This window comes from Solanum dulcamara, chromosome 7 (genome assembly GCF_947179165.1).
Source record: "Solanum dulcamara chromosome 7, daSolDulc1.2, whole genome shotgun sequence".
NCBI lineage: Eukaryota > Viridiplantae > Streptophyta > Magnoliopsida > Solanales > Solanaceae > Solanum > Solanum dulcamara.
Window position 1 is genome coordinate 19,557,009 of NC_077243.1, and position 17,002 is coordinate 19,574,010.

General features: G+C 33.0%; 1 protein-coding gene across 1 annotated transcript; it reads right to left on the bottom strand.

The window, feature by feature from the left end:
• Window positions 1-191: 191 nt before the first annotated feature.
• LOC129895174 (E3 ubiquitin-protein ligase XBAT33) lies at window positions 192-7,492 on the bottom strand. Its single transcript, XM_055970852.1, has 10 exons — window positions 7,150-7,492; window positions 7,010-7,069; window positions 6,695-6,766; window positions 6,375-6,559; window positions 5,784-5,944; window positions 5,637-5,695; window positions 5,425-5,471; window positions 5,194-5,337; window positions 3,175-3,266; window positions 192-1,278 (listed from the first exon to the last, which is right to left on the bottom strand). Exons 1-10 carry the CDS (start codon window positions 7,324-7,326, stop codon window positions 740-742), a joined length of 1,536 nt encoding a protein of 511 aa, XP_055826827.1. The 5' UTR covers window positions 7,327-7,492; the 3' UTR covers window positions 192-739.
• Between the last annotated feature and the right edge of the window lie 9,510 nt (window positions 7,493-17,002).

The window sequence follows — 17,002 nt, forward strand, 5'->3', positions numbered from 1 at the left end:
CCTTATTTTTATCATATTATCTATTGTTATTACTGCATGTTGTTACTACTTTTTTCATCTTTCCTTGAGCCAAAGATCAATGAAAAAATCCTCCCTAGCTGAAGCTAGGGGTAAAGTCTGGTGGTTGTTGTTGCTGCTGCTTTGTGCGGCATCACACCTAATTACAAGATAAGCCAACCTTGCAACTTAAATTGACAAAACCCAAACACATTACTTTCTACGACAGAACATTAAAAGGTGTACAAACAGAGCAAATATGTAATACAAATTTCCCTATTCAACTCTATCTTTGTCAGTTTACAGACACCTAACGTTTACCTTCACAAACCCCACCAGTACTCAAACTATTTTTTGTAACTTGATTGGGTTGTACTGGAACAAACAGGTTAAAAACTTATCTGCTTCAACCAGACTAGTAATAGCGGCACTACATACAACAGTGAAGAATAACCTAAGAACAATCTCAAGATTAGACAGCTCTCCAATGATACTCCATGGCAATACTCCAATTTCCTACTTGTGAATTCTTTACAAGCCCCCAGTCCAGATAATCAAGGCAACACTTTTAAGGTATTCAAGATGCCCGGAGTGCTGTATCCATAGGCTCATAGCCAGCGAGAGAAGTAGAAGCTGCAAGAAAGATTCAAAAGCACAAGAAAGTAGTAATGTCAAGCCTTGAATCCATGCGCTGCTCTGCTTGGATCAAAATTTCTTCAACTCGGGCACCAAGGCAAGTTTATTAAGCATTAATCTCAGCATTACACTGATGCTCCCTGCTGCAGCTTCTTCTGCCCCAAAACATGTTCGAGCAGGTAGTTTTTTCCAATCTCACATTCATTTTGTCTTGGTCTGTTGATGTGGACTGTGACTGATTAGGAGTTTCTTCTTGAGTATCATTTTCTATTGATTCCAAGGTTGGGGAAGGTCCTTCATCACAGGTACACAAAGGGATTGCAACAGAGGGAAATGGGCTACAAGTCACAGGACAGAAAAGATCTGAAGACACTGAAGCAACACGATTCTTTCTAATTTCATGTGCGCTAGGTGGTGTTGATCGTTCTTGCTCACGAGGATGAAGCATGCATGGTGTGCATAAGCTAAGGGATAGATGTAACTTAATTTCCTTTGCAGGAGATCCAGGGAGTTTTACAAATGAGACAATGCCATGTCTGCAAAGTGGACATGGAATGGATCCAGGAGGACCCAATAATTCAGATGGGATGTTGCTTGCCGAGCAAAGATAGAGTGCACATCTTACACACAATTGATGCCCACAACCTGGAAGTATTTGATACAAAATAAAAGAATATATTAATATAACTAAATTCTCATCTAATTTTACAGGAACTATACTGTCATTTTAACTGTTATCATCTTCTCATGGTTTGACAATGTGTCCAAGAAAACTAACAGTCCGAGAGATCCAATATCACCAAATAAATAAATTTTCGAAGATCTCATATTTCCTAATTGAGAAGAACACAACTGTAGTTTTTAAGAATATGACATTGCTGTCGGGGTAAATTTGTTGGGGTTTGGGGAGAAGAGATCACATTGGTATCTATTTTTTATTACTATTCCTGTCAGATTTTATGTGATACTTACTATTTGGAAAGTCAAAACAGTTTTGTCATTGACAACGACTTATAACTTCTTTTAGTATTTTGAATCACTAACTATACTAGTATATATATTAGTACTTTACACGTAATCTTCAAATTGTATGTCAATTTTTTTTCAAAAAACATGAAAAATCTATGCCCGAATTCACAACTAAATTTAGGTGCTTTTACCTCGAATCCCGAACTCCTTTATATATAATGGGACGGAAAGAGTATGTAAAACAGATTTCGAAGAGAACCAATCAAGTTGCTTTATACCTTAAGCACAAGACTGGATCGGCATCAGATATTCCATATTGGATGAGTTGAAAAGCATCATGTATAACAAAAAAAAGACCAACTAAAAACAACTGCAGTATCTAGATTTCCTAACTACAACATCTAGAAGTCTTTAAAAAAAAGAAAGATTATAAAGGCGGTGTCTAGACCAACTTGTACACGCCTCAATTATTCCAAAGAGTATCTTCATCCTTCCACCAACACGTGTATTGGATAACTTAGTACACAACAATTTAGGTGGATGGGAAGAAATCTCCTAGCATTTTTTGCCTCTATTGAGATTTAAATCCCGATCTTTAAGATTTTCCCTCCAACTTCATCAAATGCTAGATCATACCCTAAGATTTAACTACAATATCTAGATTTGATACGTCTAGAGTGTGCAAAGGCTTAATTTTTGTAAGTGTTCCTCACATAATAAATCAAGAAAGGATTTCATACTCATGTAGAATAGATAGATGATGAGGTTGCTTAGTGCAAGATCATGTACGAAACCGAAAACTCTCAATTAGAGGGGATTTTTACACCATTTGCCAGATTCATATCAACCAATGAACTATTGCACTATGCCTCAGATTATAAAATAGTTGAGATTTGGTTGTATGAATTCTCTATATTTATTCATCTGCTTGATTCAGGCATATCTCATTCCAATACTAAGTATTTAATCTTATTCCCTTGATCTCACACTTCTACATGACAAGAAAATTTCTCCAACTAGAATAAAAGCGCTCCTCACAAAAACCAGATCTAATGTTAAGTGTAAACAATAAAATAAGTCCTATTCCCAATTAACTGATATTAGATATACAGATCCTTATCTCTCATTGTGTGTTGTTCTAAGTTTATCATTGATTCTCAAGAATTTTTAGGACTTTGAGACAATTTCTTTCACATGATTTTTAGGTCTACCTCTTCCTTTTATCACCTTCAATCATCATTACTGGCACACCAATTGATCTATACATAAAGAGATCGATGTAGATCAAGGTAAAACATACAAGGCAACTAATTTTATCCTTCATATATGTTACTAGCAATTTTTATCAGATGTAATCATTTCTAATCTTGTCCATCTTGTATGCGTGCAGATTCATCTTAATGCGCACATTTATACAACATTCATCTTGTGGATAGATTGGACCTTAAAAGTCCCAAAATTTGCTCCTATATAACATAGTTGCATAACTGGTTGTTGTCATAACCATTTTAAAGAATCTCTCTGATTCATATATTGAACAAAATCAAACTGAAAGGGAATAATGGTACAAACCTTCAGCAGCCACTGAACATGCCCTCTCCAGGCAAACAGCACAAGTATCAGAATCATCAGAGGATATTCCTGAAGACTGCAACCCACACTCTCTGCAAAAAGTATTCACAATGATCAGAACTTATGTATGGTTAACACTTAATTTTACAGTACCTTATAAGATTAACATTATTTTAAAAAATAGAATAACAGCTCCCCCTCCTCCAAAACCCGGTGGCAGAAAAGAATGCCACACCTAAAATGTCTCCCAGCGAACGAGAGACTAAGAGAAATCACAAAGATAACTATAAAACAAGCGCTCATTCTATCACTCATTTAACAGCTACTACAAGCAGTCAAAACTCAAATATAAATCAGCCATGACCGGCTTCAAAGTTGACACATTGCACTAGTGGAAGGCAAGAATAAATTAGCAGTCCATCACACTAGTGCTTCAACATGAATCATTAGTAGATCAGAAGGCTCAATCGAAGAAACTTTCAATCCAATGTCCGCAGGACAAATGGTTAAGGTGTTTTCTTAAGCTTCCAAAAGAAGCAGTGTCTTATAGATCAAGCTAGAACACAGGAAAGGGTAGGATGCGGTGTTAAGCCTGAGATAACAATAAGGTTCTTCCATCTCATATAGCAGCCTCACTGGTTATTTTCTTTTATTAACTCTAAACGGAATGGTGGGCAGTAACTGACTAAAATTGATCATTAGACTGCCTAAAGATGACTTCAACTATGTGAAAACTAGGGGTGGCAAAATCAAACCCAACCCGCCCAACCCGTTTAAGTTTCGGCGGGTTATTGGCCCGATCATTTATTAGCTCAACCCATTAAATATTGGGTTGGTATGTAACCTAAATTGACTCGAGAGAAATCTTATCAAAGTACTTTTAAAAAACTATTTTTTAAATTTGTTATATTATATATAGTCATAATATAGAAAAAAATAACTTTATGAGGTACTAAAAACATTGTTAAAAACAAATAAAACAATTAAAACTTAGTGGAAATTAGATTGGATTGGGTCTTGACCCGTTTGTTGTCTTCACCTATTATGATCCGCCCAAATTTAACCCAACCCGTCCAATTGCCACCCCTAGCAAAAACCAAAAGAGTGAGAAAAACTGACAAAGTATAGTGAAATAAACAAAATAAAGCTTGAACAAATGTGAGTTGGATCAATCATAATTTTTCCGGCTTATGCCTTCACAAGCTAAAAAGCTCCATTAGACCTTTATGATGTGCATCATACAGATAGAATTCACACAACAATATACATTGATTTCAAAAAAATTGAACCCAGCAATGAGTAGACTGACTGTGAACTGCTTGTTACAAATCTATACCGATACATGGAGTACCCATTTGCAGTTATGAACGCACAATATCCTTAGCAACAACTTCCACATCGTCAATTAGTAAAAGATCTCACTTTGTTTTGTTTCCCTACCATATGTTACATTTGTCAAACAGATTTGTAGCATTTACAGCAACCCATCTCTATTGATATCTGCATCTAATGGTTTAGGTATCATCAATGGCATCATTTATTTTGATTTTCACAAAGTAACTACCCAACTTGGCCACCATAAGAAACACTAGACGATCTAAAATGAAATATCACATGACAAAATCTCTCTATTAATTGGAAACTTAATAATCAAAAAGTTACTATATCTCAGACAATATGGGACCAGGTTTAGGGTAGATATTGCACTTTGATCTTAATCACATTTGATGCACCAAAACAGATTTCAACCCAAAAAAAAGGGCACTCCAAAATTTTTCAGATGACAAAGACCATTAGTTCAAATATAAGCTTTTTTTTAATACGTTAAACTCCACTCCCCTAAATCCCTGTATCTACAAGCTGAATAGTTGGCATTTCCCACGTTTGCTTACTTGGTAACTCAAAACAAAACCTTATGTTTGGAAGTGGAGGGTCCTTACCACTACAGACTATCCCTCCCTTATCAGTCCAAAAACTAGATTACATTTGACAAAAAAGAAGAAGATAATTTCCATTTACCTTGCGATGTTAAGCACGCTTAAGAGAGGCAATGATAAATAACTTGAAGATGGAAAGGGTGGAATTATTGAATCAGAATTTGGTGCAAGTAATGGTTCAAGCCAATGACGCCCCCACATCCTGGCAACATCGAGAGGAACCCACCTGAAAGAATCCATGTATCTGTTGAGTGACTTCTGAAAATTTACAGATGTAAGAGTTAAACTGAGAAGCAAGTCCTAAACAGATTACCCATTGCAGTTCAATGTCAATCGACTGGCACCTCTTGCAATAAGTATCTGCAGCAACACAAAGTAAATACTTATTTAGAAACTAGCAAGGATAAAAAAAAATTGCATCAGAAAATAACCACATAAATACCAGGAGGCATCGGAAGTAAACATCTTTAACTTCTGGTAATCAAAATTATTAGATAGCAGCAGGAAGACGAGTTAACCAATCACCTGACAACATTTTAGATTTCCGCCACAAGCAGCATAGTGCAAAGGAGTGCTTCCAGCTCCTAGAGAATGATTTATTTGGAAAAAAATATCAATCAACAAACAGGTAATTTTCAAAAATATCTAATAATGCCTCGGCCGAGCATATACCTATCAGATCCATCGATGACCCATAGTGAAATGTCACAGCTGATACATTTGCATTAAGATCAAGCAGGAGCTGGACACAATCAAAATACCCATTCAATGCAGCCATATGAAGAGCAGTAATACCACCATCAGCAGCTTTATTTACAAATTTTGACAGCGCACTGCAACGAAATGAAGCAAATACAGTGTTAGCCAAGTAAACCAGATACAACAATCCAATTTTTCCAAGAAGAATTCAAAACCTTAAAGTCAAAGAACTTCATGTGAAAACTCACGAGCATAGTTATAAATCAGCTCATTTTTCTCAACTACTTCTCTTAGCAGAACCTAGACATCTCTTGTAGAAAACACGGAGCTAACAAATGAAGAACCCCCGGGGGCCCTTCTTTTACTAGAGCATATGCTTTACACTACCACCTCAGTCTTCTTTGTTGTCTTATACAGTATGCATTTAGCCCTCAATCAAAGACATCACAGGTCAATCAGTGATTTCATTTGGCACCTATAAATCTTCATAAATAATTTGTCTATATATTTGTACAATTCACCATGAATCCATATGATAAGAATGAAGATGAAGAGATCACCAACCTTTGCTCATGCTTGCCTTTTGAATTTGAACTGTCACCCCTTTCAGCATTTGTTTGAGCATTTATAGACTCAAAAGGGGCACTAGGAACGAAATCAGCCATCACAAGTCTTATGCATCTAACATGTCCATTCACTGCTGCAAAATGGAGAGCTGTCCTTCCACTAAGATAATCTGCTCTGGTAACCTGAAAAAATGTTTCAAGATGCAAAAGGGGCAAATGCTATAAGAAGAAGGACAAGGCACAAGGCTGTGCAAGCTCTAGTAGCTAAATTAACGAAATAAAAAACCCGTGAGGCGAAAAAATCAAAGGGAAACTCACATTGCATCTAAAGAGAAGAAGGGTTTGAACAACTTCCCAGTGGCCATATCTACATGCCTGCATCAGTGCCGTCTTTCAAAAGAAAAAAAAATATCAACCATCAGATTCAACATAGATATACCCAAATTTCAAAATGCCCCAAGATGTACTCCGATAATAAAATTAACAAAAATAATCAAGCTCATGGAGCTGATCTCTCATTAACTAACTACCCTTATCTGAGTATCAGCTCATTAGAAGAATCTGGAAAAGAAATTAAACATGAATAATCAAGAAAAAGTTTTTTTTTTTTTTAAAACAAAAAAAATCACTTACCTGACCACAGTAGTTTCTAGAATTAACATCAGCACCGTTCTCAAGCAACAATGCAACAATCTGAAAAATTGTTCAAGACAAATCAAGAACATATAATGGACGATTAAGAAGAAAAACAAAAAAGGGGAGTAAGAAAATACCTCGTTGTGTCCCTTAGCAGCAGCAAAGTGAAGAGGGGAATTGAGTCCACCAAAAGTAGAGTACTTCGAAAGGCATGGATTGCAATCAAGCAACATCTTCGCTTCTACATAATCACCGTCTCTCGCCGCCGATACCAACCGTTCACCGGACGCCGAACACCCAAAAGAATTACCCATTTTCTCTCTTCCTTTTTTTTTTAACTCTTCAGGAAAAATCCAACCTCTGTCTCTCTCAATATATATACATGTCAAGTCAAGTCAAGATTTGTACAAAATGGCAGTATGTGAAGAAGCAAATTTGACTCACAGAGAGCATATGTTTTCTACAAGGATTAATTAAAATACAAAAAAGTTTTGGGGGTTGTGGGAAAAATTAGGTCAATTGTCGTTAAACAAAATTTGAAAAAGAAAATGATATGTAATGGAAAGTGGATTAGTATATTAGCTAATTTGAATCCACATAATAAAGTTAATAAAAAAAAATTAAAATATTATATTTGGATATAACAATATTATTGTGGATATAAATTGGATTCTTTTTTTCTTTTTACTATTGATTATTTAATTTCATTAGATGAAAATAAGGTAAAACATATCTATATTAAAAATGATAATACATGGTGATAATTGCAAATTGCAATAGTGATTTCAACATTCTACCTAGTAATTGATTTGTGCTTTGAAATAACTGTATTATTTTTCTAGTAACATTTATTTTTGATTTCTAAGAAATATTTGGATAAAAGGATGACGGTGGATTATTTGAAAAGAAGATAAATTTATATTATTTTTTGGCATGGATAGTTGGGAAGAGAACGTTAGTGGAATTTCTTTTTCTGGAGTATATTATAAGTTAGGAATTTGGAAAAGAAAGATAGAACTTCATCAATTAAAGGAAAATATAGGATAAAATAAGGACCAATAACCAAAACAAAAACAAAAAAAAAGTAGTAAAAGTTTTGTTGGTTACTTGTAGCCAATGTCAAGGCAACTTTTACCACCTTCTCTTTAATATAATTTTTTGTGCTTGTCTTGACTCTTCATCCTTGCAAGTGGAGTAATATTTTATTTTGTTAATGTATTTTTTATTGTGATGAATAAAGTTTCTTTTATCTTTGAAAATTTGAGTCATGTCTAATATTTGGTCTTTGATCAATTATGTGCTTTGAACTTCGAATATTTTGCTAGAGCACCTTTTTTAAAATTTTATTTTTTTTATAATTTGAACCTGCAACTTTAAAGTTGGAGGTGGAGGGCATTTTATATTCAAACAACTTTTTTTGTAGTTCTTAGTGGTGGAGTCACATATATTGTACGGGTGTCAATCGACACCCGTTTGTTGAAAAATTATACTGCTTTAGGTAGATATAATTATTTGTGAAATTTTCACAAATAGCTACTATAAAAATCTTAATAGGCCGAAATAGCTACATGCATGGCAGATATCCCCAGCTTTTTGAAGCTTTAGGTATTTTCTTTTATTTTATGTTCGAGGACGAACGTGACTTTTTGTGGTGGATAATGTAATGACCCGTTAGGTCATTTCGAGGACGAGTCCTCCTTCTTTCATAAAAGAACCTTTTCGTAAATTTAAATTGGAAATTTTGGACCTTTCGGTAACTATGGTTAATTAGTTGAGGGGTGTTTTTAAATAATTAATTTAATTGGTGGGCTAAATGATTAATTTAATTAAGATCATGTACCACTTAACCCATGTATTAGCACAAGTTAGTGGGTAATATCTCTACCACACATACATCACCTGCGGCGAAAACTGTGATGCAAGAGGAGTGAAATGGCGTCAGCAAAACAAAAAAAATTGATAAAAGAATTTCATCAGGTAAAAGCCTTAATCACGCTTATGTTTTGTTATATCCCGGGTGTGAGAAAGATAGAGTATAACATAATAAGATGAAAAATTAGCCTTGGTGAATCCATTGGTAGGTTAAGGGAGATTTTCATTAAGGGCAAAGTAGTCTTTTCCCTATTTTTATAGGGGGGATAAATCTAGACGGTTTTTGGGCTAGGTTCCCAATCTATTTAATTTCAAAAGTTCTTAATTTTTCTCATTCATTCACTAATCATCCATCCTAAAAATCTTCTCTCTACAAAAGGGCTCTCTAAATCTCAATTGAAGACCTAGCAAGAATCTTTTTAAATTCTCCATTGATCTTCAAGTTCTTCTTCAAGATTTCTTCATAATTTGTATTCAAGGTATGTGGGATTCATCCATGGGTACCTTTCACCCATGGAGCCTAAAGAATTTCTTAAATCTTCCATGAGTTTTAATTAAAACTTTGAATCTTTTTAATTTTAACTTCAATTACATGAGCTATGATGTATTTTGTGAATTCAAATCTAATTTTGGTATAAATTGATTGGTAATTGCTTGGTATTGGTAGATTCTTAATATATATTCATTATATTGTTAATTAGGGTTTAGGATCTTATTATAGGGGATGAAGACTCATGAAAAATGATGAAAAATCTGGGAATTTGCTGGAAAAATGCTGGAGCGGCGTGCCACTATAGCGCCATCACCCAGTTTTCTATAAAATGCATTCACCAAATGCGATGTATGTGATAAAATTCTTTTATTTTATTTTGTTGATCCTTATCTCTCATCAACTACTTTTCCGAATGCATGAATTATATTTCATTTATGATGTAATCTCTCAATCAAGCATGAATTACTCCTCCATTACATGAACTTAGTTTCAAGCATCACCATTCAAGTATGATTTTCAAGTATGTTTCAAATTATGCTTTCTTCATGCAAACTATGGAAAAGGTGACTTAAGGCCTAATGATAGGAATTATGTATGATGATTTGTAATGTGGAAGAACAATACCCGTATTGCACTTATGTTATGAAAATGAGTTATTCTATTATTTCAAACCTATGATCATGACTATGATATATTTTTATTACTATTTCTATGCTACGTATGTATTCCGTGGGTTTTGACTTAGCACCAAATATGGACTTGAGGTGGGGGCTCGATATATGGGGTCCTTATATAAAGTCTCTTATCCTATAACTACGTGCCACCGTAGGATTGTGCTTTTGTCCTAGCTAGTGAATCCACATATAACGTATGTATGACCCGCTTAGCAGGGTAGAGTCTACCCTGGCAAGTAGATTCCCATTTTCTTCGTTGTATGGAGAGACAAGAGATTTCATGTTATAGCTCGCATGGTCTTAATGTCGGTTATGGTTCCAATCCTACATATGTTTATTGACTATTATGATACTTTGTGATCTTTAACTATGTCATTTGAATGCTTTGATCATCACGGTATTCCTCATGGCTTTACTTAACCTTTTTATCACATAAATCTTGATCATTGTATCTTATGATTCATGTTGCATGTCATTCCCTCATACTTAGTACATTCCTACGTATTAATGCATATTTTTTGCCTACATTATCTCATAATATAGGGGTTGAGGTTGAATAACATATTCATCCACGTGGCTAGTTAAGCTTTCATAACCGGCGGTGTATATGGTGAGTTCTCATTTATCGGGTACTAGTCATCGAGTTGGTTATTGTTTTCAAATACTTTTTGTTAAGTTTTATTTTGAGGGTGAGCTAGGGACATGTCTTAGCCCCCGCCCATGTTCATGAGTAGAGGCATTTAGTTGGACAAATGTTTCGAGTCTATGTTGTCATGTGACATTCTTCGTCTTTTATTCATGGTTTAGACTCTCTTATGATGTTTCTTCTTTTACTTTACCTTGTGTATGCTTATGATATGAACAAGAGGCTTGGTTGGAGCCCTTCGGAGTTTCGATCGCCGTGTTATGATTAGGACCTAGGTCGGATCGTGATTAGTGTTCGTGAATATATGTTGGGCAATATTATTATTATCATATTGTTGAGTGGTAAAGGAAAAAGAACAAGAGAATACATATTAGTATTATAATACTATGAGGAAAGGGATTTGGTCAATTGCAGGTGTGATTAGTTTTTGTCTTTTAGACCAACTATGAATGATAATTAATGGCAGCCAGTGAATAGGTAAGGATTTGCAATTATCAAGTAATGATTAGAAAGATAGGAAGGATGGTTACCGATTGTGTTCAAGAGTTTAAGTTACTGGTCCGATAACTCGACCATAGATTTGATTTATTTCTTCTTCTATTGGCTACCTTATATAAAAATTCCAGTGTTAATAATATTAGTATATATATAATTATATGTTAGGTGTATTGTATTATACTATGTGAACACCATTAAATTTATGTAATTTAGAGAGATATTGACTTAACCCTAGGCTTGATATTTAGAATTTGATTATAGATTTTGGTGAGTTTTTGGGTCTAGGTTAGACATATAGTAACATGAGTGTTGTTAATTTTAAAATCTTAATGTGATTATTTATTTGACTAGATTACATTGATTTGGAGGCCCAACGAAAAGGGAAGACTCAAGTTCCAGAGTGATTTCTTGATTATTTGAGGCAAATGAACTTCTAAACCTTTGTTTAAGCTTGTAAATGCTAGTATTTCCTTGTTATGTGCGTTGGAGAGTAATGGGTATTGGTCCAGGTTATTGACTGTTCATTTAACCTTTAAAATGAAGATGATGGGAATAAAATGACAACCTAATGATATGTATTAGTGTGATCGATGTGATGAGATTATTGACTTATCTTGGACATGTAAAATGACTATATTGATAAGAGATGTGAAAATTATTGTGGATATCACACTATTATCGTGAATTATATGAACATGAATTGATTGCATTAGTTTTGATATATTGTACTCAGACTGAAAATTATATGAAATAAAAAGGGGTTGGGCCACACGCTACGTGGCAAATATTATGAAATAAAGGGGTCGGACTACACGCTTCGTGGCAGGATATGTATATTAAGGGGATGTGCCACACGCTCCGTGGTAGGTTACATGGACAGAAATGTCCCCCATGGATTTCAGATTGTGATTCAATGGATGTGTACCAATAGGACAGACATGCATCATTCCATTGCATTGCATCGCACCTTTTTGATATTTCTGAATTCGTGTTTACCCCTTATTGCTCTGTATATGCTAAACTTGATTTGATATGATTCACTTGATGAGACTATTGATGAGTATTTATGCACTGTATTATTATACAAAGTGTAGAGTTGAGTTGGTTTTATGCAGGTTGTAGTTAAGGAGGTTCGGTTGGAATGACAGGAGTAATTGTAATCTATTGAGCTTTGCTTAGCTTTAGTTGTCCACTTGCTGAGTATCGTATTGTTTGATACTCACCCCTTGCTTCTACACTTGTGTAGGTTGTGATCCAGGACCTTCTTGATCTTCTAGCGTTTCTTATCACATTCGAGGCTTCATTTTGAGTGTTGAGGTAGCTGTTACATCCATCTAGCGGACACCTCTTACTCTTTTATTATATTTTAGTCTTATTCTAAAGACAAAGACATTGTGACTGTATTTCCTTTCGTACTTTCTTATTTTGTATTAGTAGCTTGTACACGTGACAACCAATCTTAGGGGATTTTGAGTTTATTTTACTTGTTTTTGATTAAGTTAAAGTTCGATCATTTCATTTCTTTCGCATTTACTTTCGTTGGATATTAGGATGACTTATTTCGATGGGTTGAGATGCGTGTCATCATACATGTATTCGGGTCATGACATACACTTTCATAAATTATTCCCATAGTCAAATAAACAGTGTTTAGAAAAAACATGAAATAAAATCAAAAAATATAGTATGAGTTGTTGTTTTATTAGAAAAAAATGCACTAATACTAGAATACAAAAGCAAACACATGAGTTCATCCTCTATTTGGGAGCAAGTTTCCTTGGTTTTTGCGTGGGATACTTGGTGGTGTTCGGAACCTGTTCAATTTCATGACAAATGCAAAAAAAAAAAATCAAGTTTAGTCCAATTTAACCCAATTTTGGGTAATTATAAAACAAACATAAAATTAGGACTATGATACATAAACTATAATCATACCAGTTACATGCCTTTTATATACAATTTTCATACAAAAAAAACTACTATATACTTACCATATTATGCCAATTTCATACCATTTACAATTCAATAAAAATACACATAATAGAACTACAAAAAATATCATAATTATACAAGTTCAAATGCAGTAATGAAAGACAAAATCATACCAATTTCATTGGAAGTTAATGTCAACACAATTGAAAGTTAATATAAAGCATAACGACAAATATATAAATAATATAGCTAAATCACATGACTTTCATACTAATTACATATCGTTTATATATACAGTATACACCTATTGCATACCACTATGACAAGTCTATACAAATTCCATGCCACTTGCATGCCAAGTCACTTTGCTGCCATTTAGGTTGACATAGTACAGATTTCAATTCAAAGATATATGCCAATTTTATTTCACTTTCATGTTATTTCATAACTGGAGCACATTTCATGTCAAAAAATACTATATATTTAAAATACAACTGTAAAACACACAATAAAAAATGTAGTCTGTAATAACAATAAACAATCTAAAAATATACATATGTATACCAAAATCATTCCATTTTCACAAAAAAAACCAAGATAAAAATTATACCAATTTTGTAGTAATTTCATACAATTTTCATAATAGGGTATGCATAAAAGAAAATTAAAAGAATTTATTCATAAATATATATACCTTCACAACATGTTTGGCCTTTTTTGATTTGAGAATTTTTGAATCCTTTAATGTTGAACTACTGGGTATTTTCCTAGAGGGTTTTGAAGGCTCACCCTTTTCCACAGTCTTTGCCTTTTTTGATTATTCACAATTACGAAATCAAAATCAAAATCAGAATCTGAAAAAATTAGATGAATGAGAATCAGATGAGTGAGACTTCAACATCTTCCCCTTTCTTTTTCCCCCTTCTCTATATTTCTTTGTTCTTCACTTGAGTTTTCTTCTTCTTGGGTGTAATCTTCGGAGGAGTTGGATTCTCAGAAGAACCGTTGAAATCGTTGAAATCCTGTTGAACACAGATGTTTTGAAATGGAGTGGAAACTATCTTGAATGAAATTGAATAGAGAAGGTAAAGGAGAAAGAGAAAGAGGAACTGAAAACTACATGGTAAAGGTAAAAATCAGAATGTAACAATCTCTCTCCCACATAATTATCTCTTATTAAAGGTAAAAATCAGACTGTAACAATTTTCCTCCACATAATTATCTCCTATTAATTATGTTCTAAATAAATATACTAAAAATGATTAATTTAAACTAATTTTAAATGAATACATATATGTTAAGACTTGTAAATAAAATGTTATAAGTGGTAAATACTTAAAAGTACATTTAAAACTTATAATATTGACTCTTAAATACATATATGGTGTGATTTTTCATTTCAAATTTATTGTGTGGAAAATTTCTAATGATATAGCTTTAAGATATAAGCTACTTAATTTTAAGCTTTCTTGTTGTACTTTAATGTATCCATATCTAAGAAAATTTGAACCACAAATCTTTTAACTAATGGCTACGGTTTAGTCAATGGAGAGGTTGGTGAAATAAGATCTAAGTTTCAAACACGTTTAAGAAATATAACAATTTTTATAAGTTAATTATCATTACTTTATCTGTCCATCAATAGTTATCAACTATTGATTTGATACAAGGATTAAAAAACAGTAAATGATAGGATAATTTTATCAAATCACCTTTATTACAAGTTATTTAAATATTAAAAAAATAAATAGTATTTAATAGAAAGAATAAAAATAAACACATCATGATAAATTACTAATTAATTTTATAAACTGAACAGTTATTATTAGACATGTTCAAATAATATAGCTGACAAATAAAAATGGAATGAAGGTGGAGTGATAAGGAAAAATACTAGCCCACCGCCTAGTGTTACCCACCAGTATTCTATTCTACTTTTCATGTTTGTTTTCAAACAAGAAAGAAATGACAGATACGTCCTTTGGTTATTGGGTTCATGAGATGAGAAACTGAAATGTACTTTGGTTTTAATTTATTTGTCTATATTTTAGGGGGGGAAATTATTTCATAAATTTATTAATTTATTTTGTGGAACACTTTTAAGTCATGATATATAGAATTGCCTAGATGCGCGTTAGATGTTTGTATACGTATGCTTATAGTTTGGTGTTTGAAATTTGAATTTTTTTGTTCTTACATTTGAAAATCAAATTGTTATAAATAATTTGCGAAACTTAAAAGGTATTCCATCTTGTCCATATGATATGATAATTTTATCTTTTATCGATAATCCAACATAAATAGTTTTATCCATAATAAAAAGGTACGTATTGATGTTTTGTTTTATCCTTATTTGGATAAGTGAATTTTTACATTATCAAGAAATCATATTAAATAAATACTATTTAATTAAACATAATTTAGTGAAAACACCTCTAATTTTTTTAACGATAAATAAATTTCTAAAGAAATGTACCAAGTTAAAAACATCATATATTATTATATGGGCCGCGGACTACTAATTAATATCAACATGGAGTAATTGAAAGACTATTTCAAGGAGCAGTTATTGATTTCTAGATTTATTTTATTTATATATAGAAGAGTACTACTATTAACTAGCTACGGTAATTCCACTTGCAAAGTTCCACTGCTTGAAAAAGAGGAAGATATATTTATAGCTCAAAAAATGTTTACAGATTTAGGTAAAACGAAAAAATATATATGTTCTGATTACAATACAGAAATAAAGGAGTATTTAATTAAATATATTAATAGGTCAATTATTTCCATAAATATTTAAAACAAACATATATGCTACTCCACCAGAAAAGGTAACAGGAAATCCGCGAAAAGGAAGCGACAAAGACTAGGCTTGTTCCCAATTATTACTTCCTTAATTTACAGAAATTAAAAGATTCAATCATGACTCACCCATTGACCATGGTCACAATGGCTATTGAAAAATAGAAAACAATAGAGAAATATTTGTTCTGTGAATTTCATTCAATCTGTACATGTGTTGGAATTAATTACATCTTCGATTTATCGGAGAAGACGAAAAAAAAAAGCCACCATTAAAAGAGTTTTTGCAGAGAAAAAGAAATGCAATGATTTCTTCCTCCAAAGACACGTGGCCACAAATAAAGCAAAATGATCACATGCTGTGCACGTTTTTTTTTTTAAAAGAATTCTCTAGAACAATGGTGATGTAAATATTAGTAGTATTCAATTCCCATTTTATTTATTAAGTGTAAATATAGTTTGTTATGGAAAAAACCAATAGTATAGGCACAGGTGTATAGTTAGTTGCTCTCAATTATTTCTTTTCATTGCTATATAAACATATACTGTGCAGATGAAAAAGGAGACACAAAAAATTCACTTCAATTTGTTTCTTCATCATTTTTTATTTCTATCAACATGTGTATTTATATAAAACAAAAGGAAAAAAATCTGTTTCTGTACTATCAACTGTCCTTCTCTTATTTGTTCTTCTCTAATTCACTATTGTAAAATATAGAAAAATAAATAAAAATATAATTTCTACATGTATAATGAAATATGCCTGGAGTATTCTTTGAGCCATGATGATTATCAAACGAACGATCAAGATTAATTTGATCAAGATCTAATGATGCTCAACGGTTGAGATGATTTTGAGAAATAGAAAAGAGAATAAAAGTGTCCTAAAGATGAGAGATAATCAGACTTTGTCCCTCACCTTTTGTCCATTCTCTTTGAGCTCTAAATCGAGTGCACTTCCATGGTGAAACTCAATGTTATGATCACCAACATCCCCCCTCAAGTTGGAGAGGGTGGAAACCGAACCCAACTTGCCGATGATGTGCTGATGAGTAGGACCTGACAAGGAC